Raw genomic sequence first — 9,201 nt, forward strand, 5'->3', positions numbered from 1 at the left:
TGTCTCCTAGGGGTCGAAACTCAGAGACTTGGAAAAACTTCTTTACCCTCCGTTCGTTCTCAGGGGATGAGGTAGTGAGACCCCTTGTACTCAAGGGAACTGAAGGTCACAAGAGAATCTTCTGGCCTCCTTCAGGTCTTAAGAATTTACCCCATAAAAAGCAGCAGTTTGGATCAATTATCCAAGATAATCAAGAGCCCAGTGAGGCTTTCTTTTGTCATTGTTGTTTCATATACTTGGAACATGGTTATACCATAGGGTGGAACTCTCTGGAATGACCTTTCCGTGATGCAAAATTAGTTTAGGAAATTCTAATTCCCCAAGCGGAACGATAATCAGATTAAATGACCACAAAGGAATAAACTTTGAAACCAAAAGAGTACTTACCAAATTAGATTCTTTACTACATCTCTCGCTTTTAAAAAAGAACACATTTATTCAATTATTCAATTTCCACTGATTGGAAGCTGCCTTCTTTGCCACCCTTGGTTTTGCACAGAATGAAGATTTTTCTGCTTTATGTCATGATCTGTAGTGGTCTGGTGGTGCCAGGGGGAGAAAAAAAAAGTTGATGTTTATTAAATATGTAAGATAAGCCAAGCGCTATGACAAATGCTTTTATGCCCTATCTTATTGACTCCTCCCAAACAGCGCCCAAGTAGGTGGGATATTATTATTCCCATTTAACAGATGACAAAACAGGGGCCTGAGGTGTTCAAACAACTTGTTCTGAGTCATCCAGCTACTAAATGGCAGAACCTGGATTTTAACCCAGGTGGTCTAACTCCAGAGCCTGCATTCTTAATCATTATGGTATATATAGAGAGGTAAATGTCAAAACTAATCATTAAAATGAGTGTAATCTTGCTTAAATGCCATAATTTGAAATTATGTAATAAAAAGCATCTAAAACAAAATTGCCTAGGCCAGGGATATTTTCAAAATCTGCCACCAAGGCTGGCTATGCTATAAAATACTGATTATAATTTTTTGCAAAGTTAATCATGGGCTTTTAACTTGCTTAAGAAATTATTCTAAGTCACCTCCCTGATGAGGACTTATGAAAACTATACATATGAATATATATGTGTGGGATTTTTATAAACCGAGACCATATTGTTATCCACAAGAGAGAGCTATGAAAAGGCATATAGTCTCTATTAATTAATTAGTCATGGGGGGGTTGAAACATGCCTGCTGCAGAGTAGTTTGCAGCAGGAGAGAGGAAAGGTAGGGAGTAGGATGGAAATGGTGACAAGTCAGAATCAGACATTTTTAGAATAAGAAAAAAAATATTTTCAAAACTATGCCAAATACCATATTAGTGCCTTCCCCCGGCATTTCGGAGAGCCTCGCAGCTCTATGTGTATCTGCCCACCTGGTATGGAAAAGGTATTAGGATGTGGAATGGCAAAGCAAGTAGAGTTTGGTTTTTCATTTTTCTGTTCCACACTCCCAAGCAGCTTTATTTAGACTCTTAAGTAAAACCCCCAAAGATGTCACTACTTTTGAGCCTTTCATTCTCAGTAAGAGTCTTCTGTGAAATCTTCTTCCAGTTACAGATTAAAAAACAAACAAAACAAAAAAACCAAATTGCTTAATTGCTTGGCTTTTCTTTGGTGTTCTTTTTGTCTTCAGAGTTAGCATTCATGTGGCATTTTTGGAAATTCACACTGAAATGTATTAACAATGAGAATTTCATTTGTGTGGCTAAATATGATTATTCTTCTAGATCTCTTATACTTAAACCAATTGAACAATACAAATAAACATTGCATGATAGAATCTTTTCACTTGTTCGGAGCTTTGTATTCAAAAAATTACTCCACGACCTGCTCTAGGCCCCAAATATATCACGCAATTGAATTATGCTGACAAGTAGTCAGAGGTGAGCCAAAATCTGTTAAGGATGCCGGTTCTGGTAATTGAAGATTAGCTCAGGAGGCAGGAAAGTCAAGAACTCCCTTTTCCTTTCCTTGAAACCTTAAGCATGTCTCTCTCCTTATGCTTCAGTTTCTCCATATTAAAATGGGGAGATAAAAAAATCCCATCATTTCTCCACCAGTGTAAAAAGTAGCTTCTATTTAGAAGAGGTCTGTTAAGAAGGTCATTGCCCCCTCAACATTTAATTAGGGGATAATGCTCTGGAAACAGAAATCTGTCATGAGATAAAGGTCTCTAGCAGGTTTTATTCAAGGAGCTGCAAAGCTGAGACATTGTGGAAAATAAATGTCACGTCCAAGGGTTGATATTTATTTTCAAAGCAAGAAGTCTGACCGCACCGGTTGTTAAAACTAAAGTTGCAACAATACTCTCTCACTTGTGTCTTCAGACTCAGCCCTTCCTAGGCAAAGGACCTGCCATGCCCCTATATATTGAGTGGGTCTGGATGGGCTTTTATGTAGTACATAAGTAATGAGTAAGTTAACTAGGAAAATACCTATACAATACAAAGTGGAAAAACATGTGAAAGAAGATGTCTGTTTGGTCTCAAAGTAATGAGTGAAAAGAAAGAAATGTAAATGATTTGATCTATCACCTGGAGGGAGGCAGAGCAGACAACTACCTTCTTCCACCTGGTTCCCTTTGGCAATTCCATTCAGTTGGAGTACCCAGATGCCATGTTCCATGGATGAATGGAAAACACAATGTCTGGGGCGCCTGGGTGGCTCAGTCGTTAAGCGTCTGCCTTCGGCTCAGGTCACGATCCCAGGGTCCTGGGATCGAGCCCCGCAGCAGGCTCTCTGCTCAGCGGGAAGCCTGTTTCTCCCTCTCCCGCTCCCCCTGCTTGTGTTCCCTCTCTCGCTGTGTCTCTCTGTCAAATAAATAAATAAAATCTTAAAAAAAAAACACACAATGTCTTCTTTTATTTGGTAGAATCTACTATACATAAGCTTTTAAGTGGTTCCTCTATTCCACAGGAATTTATGAAGTACCGACTACATGGCCAGCATAAATGGGAGCTAAAATGTTTAAAAGGCACCATTCCTACCCTTCAGAAGCTTAAAATAAGGGCTTGGAGAGATTCTTGTTGTTACAAACTCCTCGGCTGGTTACAACATAATTGTTTTATCTGGAACACGGTAAGACTCTGTTAAAATAAAACCTAGAGTTTTCAATAATTAGCACAGCTTGTGGTCACCCCAAGCTCTGGACTTGGGTCCATTGAAGGACGACTCCTAGCCAAATGCTTTTCATGTGTAACAGTGATATTCCTATTGCCAGGAGCACCTAAAGGTAAGCTATCAGCCGGCCAGCAAGCCATTATTATTCATTATACAACTGAGTAAGAACAGAATTTTTGAAAGTTGGCTTTGGTTTTATATTGCATTGCTTTCCTTTTTTTGTTTGCTTTTTTTTAAGTTACTAGTCATGGTGCTAAGTAGTTGACTTGAGGGGGAAAAAAATCCTTTACTGCTAATATTTCACAGCTGAAATACTTAAAAGGAATTTCAGAGACTCAAACAAATACTTTTAAAAAATAGAATAGGGCTCATAATAAGGAAGGGCACAAAAAAAGGGGGGAAACTTTTTTAAAAAGATGATGTGCCAAAGGTAAAAGCATTTAAAAATAGTTCACTGTTATCCAGCCTCTGAGTCATATTAATATCTGGTGTGAGAAAAGAGTCCAGCTGATAAAGAGAAGTTGATTTAAGTGAATGGACTTCTCATACGAGCAAATTCTGACCCCTTTCATGCTTTGAAATGTCATGAGGATTGGATAAGACTGAATTTGATGTGTTGCAAATATATGGTGCTATATGTGATTTCAGGAAGCCTTCACGTACATTCTCTCATTTAACCCATGCACAGTCGTGTGAGGGAACAAAAGGTACGTCCGTTTTAAAGATGAAGCCACTGCAGAAGGTCAAACCGAAAAGTGGCAAAGCCAGGATACAAACCTGGATCTTCTGCCTCCCAGGTCTGAACACTTTCCAATACATCCAAATTTTGAAAAATATTGTTATTGGCTCTAGCTCTGTTCAATGTACTCATGAGACACACCAGGAAGAGGAGGAAGGGGCAAAGACGGAGGAAGTGGGAGAGGAAAGCTTTTGAATTTTCCAAGTAGTCCAGGCTTTGCTAGGATTACACACTGTCCTCATTCTTATCACAGTGGATGGAGTTGCCTGTCCCTATGTAAACTGTAGCTGCAAAACCAGTATATGACCTTAAGTGCCAGCCACGGGTGCAGGCTGTTCTCTGGTTAGTTAGCCCTGAGTGACTGTTTCCACGGTAGTATTCTTTATGTGAGGAGTTGTGTGTCTTTCCTCTGAAATAGCCACTTGAGCTCTGATTACCAAACCCCGCCACCCATGATCAGCCTCAAGGCAAATTTTGCTAACTTACTGATTTGATATACTTCTTGGGGCTTTACTTGGAAATTCCCCCCAAGACTTCCTTTGGCCCATATTCCAGCAGCTGTCTGGTTAGGCTATTCACTATTATTTTTATCTCATTTTCTAGCAAAATCAACTCAAGAGTGGAAAGGTGTTGGCCAAGCTCCTGGCTTGCAAGCATAGGTGGTTGTAATCACTATTAATCACCGCTGTACTGTTTAATTCAATCTAGAACTTGAAACAAGATTCAAGTCATCAGCTATTCTTCCAGAGCAGAAATGCGTGGATATATAGTATCACAAATGAAGGCTAAGGGAAAAGGTCATTCACCTTAAATATTTATGAAGATTAGGGAGTGCTTTTTATTGATGTGGACTTGTGTGACCCCTTTGGAAAATCTGTTACCTATGTCCGACTTTATTTATTACTGAGTAGGTATGATATAAAGTTATCTCATGAGCCTACCTTGTATTTACAAAGTATTTTGAAATACTTACATGAAAAAGTGGACTGGACTATAGGAATATGAATTATTACTGTAAATTCTAAGCATGAGAGAAGATCGTTAACTCCCCAAAACACTCAATTATTTCTCATACTAGTAAATAATGAGATTTTAAAATTAAACAGGAAATATTTATTGCTCAAATATTTATTGTGTTGAGGAGAACACAAAAGCATCTTGCTTCAAAGCAGCATTTTAGAAATATTAATTTGACTATGGGATGCCAGATTAAATGGAGCGGGGAGATTTAGAGGCTGGGAGATCAAAGAAAACCATGGCATGTGCAGATGTGGAAGGGTAGTAGTGGGATGGAAAAGGGAGGTGGGGGTGGAAACTATGGAGGAAGAAGCCTACTCCCTCTCCATGAGCTTATTAGCATTTATTGTTGGAGCTTTCTGTTGTTTCGTAAAGTACTGTCAAATCCATGGGTTCCGAAGAACTGAATCATTTTGACAGTTTCCAGGAGGGAATGGGGAAATGGTGGAGTTATTAATTTTGAACTTGCAACATGTAACACCTGCATAAGTGGATATGGTGAACCTTTTCTTCTTAATCTATATCCTCATTTAAGGACCAAAAAGGGTAGCTCAAAAGTGTCCCCAAAAAAGTATCATGAAATGTAGGATTTAAAGGAGATCCGAGAACATTTTATTTTAAAAGAAAGCTAACTCTAGTTGAACATGGGCTATTCCACACTTTTCCATAAAGACAAGTGAAAGAAAGGCCCAAGAATGCAGGGACCCCTTTATGCCTGCAGCCCTATGTCGGAACTCCTATTAAAATAACCTTCTGGTTTTGCATATTTGTGATTTAAGGTATTTATTATCCAGAAATTTGGGGGAGTTTGATGTACCTCTGACTGAGCAGGGAAAAAAAAGTTTCAGGAGAGTTTTGTGACAATTCTAATCCCATGCCCTGATACATGGTATGTTTATACACATACATATGTATACAAATGCATGTATTTATACATAATGTACACAAATACATAGATATGTATACCTGTGGTAATGTTACTGGCATCCAGGCCTCCTCACTGAACCTCTACAACCACATTCTGGCTTTATCTCTCACAGGATTGCAATCCCTTGGCCCATCATGGGCACTTAAGCTTGGCACACACTATTCCAGTAACACCTCTTGACAGAAAGATGGCGCAGGATAGAAAGCCTCCTCCCCACATTCCCTACACCTCACTCCATGGCCCAGCACTCAGAACCCCTTTCCTGGGCAGCGTCAAAACCAAATCTTTCCAACCCCTTGGCTATTTTGAGTCTGCCTCCTGAGGGTGGCAACAGAAGGAAGCCTGAAGGGGAGACAAGTTTGCAGTGACAGGTAACTAAGGCTCTTGGGAGCTTACACTAAACTCAGGGTGCAGTCCCCATTCCTCCCCTCTTTCTAGCCCCCTTCCTCTTCTTGCTCCCCCTTCTCAACCTCCCCAGGTTGGCAGAACTGGATGACAAGTCCTGGCTTAGGGGTGAATAAACAAATCACCCACACCCACACCCACCCGCCTTGTAACACTGATTGATTATCCAGTTTGGGCCTGAAGCAAATTTATGTTTGGATTTAAGTAAGGGAAGGTGGTTAAAACTGCTCGACTTTATAAACTGAATAAGCCTTGCTTTTAGCTCTTGACTTGGATAGCTGTGGAAATCAGTCTCTCTCTGCAAGGTAAGAATATGGGTTAGGTCCAGATGTTGATGTTCCTTCCAGACCCTATTTTTATTCCAATTCGAGAAAGGCGTGTGAGCAGTGTATAACGTTTTCATGCACCCTTACATGGGTAATTAGAAGCTGTTTACTTCTCGAGGATTCCATTAAAGGCCTTTTATTTTCAAGGCTGAGCTGAGGACGTCACCATGGCAGGATTAGAGAGGGGGCTTGCAGTCCCGCTGCCGCACTGTGTGTTCAAGGTGGCTCTTCCCCACACAGAATCTACCCACAGCTGGGCTAACAACTCGCCAATTTCACACGGATTCATTCGCCACCTCAAAAACCACTGATAGAACTTTAAACGCTATAGGATATTAATCCTTTTGAGTATTTACATATTTTCTCCTCTCATCCCTCCAAAACTAATCCTGGAGTTTTTAGAATCTGGGAACTTGGGCAAAGGAGAAAGCAACCGAGCAGCCCCAGGAATCTGAAATGTCAGCTCATTACGTCAACCAAAACTAACAGTACCTTTTTGTTTGTATTGACCCAGCTGAAAATATAAAATCATGTGAGTAATAAAACACAGAATACAAGTGTTATTACTGAACGTGAAAAGTCTGGAATGTAATTAAATGTGTTCTTTGTTCTTGGCGGTGTCATTTACTCTACGTTAACATTTGTGTTTCCTTAAGCCTCTATAATATCGACACGCTGTTGCATCATACTCACATATTCATTAGCTGGGGCTGAGGAGTGTTTGATTTTCCAACTGGTCCTCAGCGTTAGCTGTCAGATGCACAAACCTTCGCTTCCTTTCTGCGTCTACTGCACTGGAACAACGGAAGCTCCTTGCAAGAGCGCCCAGAGAGCGTTCTTGACAGATGCGCCGTTTGCTCCAGCAAGGCGCTCTGCTGGAAAGTTTCCCCTAACCACTAACACCCGCCTCCGGTCCCCCGAGCTGGCAGGGCGCAGGCTGGCTGGGTCCCCTCTTGACGGGGGAAGGGTTTTACACACACTCTGCAAGGCTGCCGGATCCGAGAAACAACCTCGCAGCCAAACTCCTCCAACCCCGGCGGACAGACTGTCCGAGGCGCTCGGGCGCCGGGAGAACGCCGAGATCCCCTCCCCGCTAAGGCGAGCGCGCGCTCCGCTCCGCAGGGAACCTGGGCACTGGAGGTAGAGAGGATGCCCGGGGCAGGGGCGGGGGGGGCGCAGGAGGGAGCCCAGCGCGAGAGGCAAAAAGGGCGCGGGAGGGAGCGGGGACTGCCGGAGAGAGTGGGGGCTACAGGGGGCGGCGGGGACACGGGAGGGAGCCGGGCGCAGTAGTGGGGTAGGGGGCACAGGGCCCTGGAAGCGGCGGGCGCTGGAAGCGCCGCGCCTGCAGGAACCGGCGGGCGCGGGGGCGGCGCTCGTGCGGCGATCTGCCCCGGAGTCCCGGGAGCAGCTGAACGGCCGGGGGGGGGGGGGGGGGGGGGGTGGGGGGGGCGGGGGGGGGTAGATAGGGGCGTGCCTTTGCCCGGATTGGCTGCAGGAGCCTGACGCCAGGTCCCGGGGGTTGGCTTGGGGGAGTGGGAGCGGGGTGGGGTGGGTGCTGGGTGCCGGGGCTGCAGGCTCAGCGCGCTCAGAAACATGCTGAGGTCCCGGCGGCTGTTCCAGCAGCGACAGCGGCTCCAGCAGCAGCGGCGGCGGCGGCGGCGGCGACAGCGCACGGCTCCCGCGGGGAAGGCGCCCGGCGCCCATGCCTCCGGCCCCGCGCAGCGGCTGCCCTGACCTCGCCGCGACCTCCCTCCGCGCGCCCCGCCGCCCGGGCCCCTGGGGTGTTCCCCAACCACGGCCTAACCCCGCCACACCCCCCGCCCCCGGCCTCCGCAGCTCGGCATGGGCGCGGGGGCGCTCGCCCTGGGCGCCTCCGAGCCCTGCAACCTGTCGTCGGCCGCGCCGCTCCCCGACGGCGCGGCCACGGCGGCGCGGCTGCTGGTGCCCGCGTCGCCGTCCGCCTCGCCGCTGACCCCGACCAGCGAGGGCCCCGCGCCGCTGTCGCAGCAGTGGACGGCGGGCATAGGCCTGCTGATGGCGCTCATCGTGCTGCTCATTGTGGTGGGCAACGTGCTGGTGATCGTGGCCATCGCCAAGACGCCGCGGCTGCAGACGCTCACCAACCTCTTCATCATGTCCCTGGCCAGCGCCGACCTCGTCATGGGGCTGCTGGTGGTGCCGTTCGGGGCCACCATCGTCATGCGGGGCCGCTGGGAGTACGGCTCCTTCTTCTGCGAGCTCTGGACCTCGGTGGACGTGCTGTGCGTGACGGCCAGCATCGAGACCCTGTGTGTCATCGCCCTGGACCGCTACCTCGCCATCACGTCGCCCTTCCGCTACCAGAGCCTGCTGACCCGCGCGCGGGCGCGGGCCCTCGTGTGCACCGTGTGGGCCATCTCGGCCCTGGTGTCCTTCCTGCCCATTCTCATGCACTGGTGGCGGGCCGAGGGCGACGAGGCGCGCCGCTGCTACAACGACCCCAAGTGCTGCGATTTCGTCACCAACCGGGCCTACGCCATCGCCTCGTCCGTCGTCTCCTTCTACGTGCCCCTGTGCATCATGGCCTTCGTGTACCTGCGGGTGTTCCGCGAGGCCCAGAAGCAGGTGAAGAAGATCGACAGCTGCGAGCGCCGCTTCCTCAGCGGCCCGGCGCGGCCCCCG

General features: G+C 46.6%; 1 protein-coding gene across 1 annotated transcript; it reads left to right on the plus strand.

The window, feature by feature from the left end:
* Positions 1-8,382: 8,382 nt before the first annotated feature.
* ADRB1 (adrenoceptor beta 1) lies at positions 8,383-9,201 on the plus strand (the record flags this gene model as incomplete). The annotated part of the gene is made up of 1 exon (XM_021700012.1): positions 8,383-9,201. A coding segment is annotated over exon 1 (819 nt), but the record flags the coding sequence as incomplete, so codon positions are not given.

This window comes from Neomonachus schauinslandi, chromosome 6 (genome assembly GCF_002201575.2).
Source record: "Neomonachus schauinslandi chromosome 6, ASM220157v2, whole genome shotgun sequence".
Lineage (NCBI taxonomy): Eukaryota > Metazoa > Chordata > Mammalia > Carnivora > Phocidae > Neomonachus > Neomonachus schauinslandi.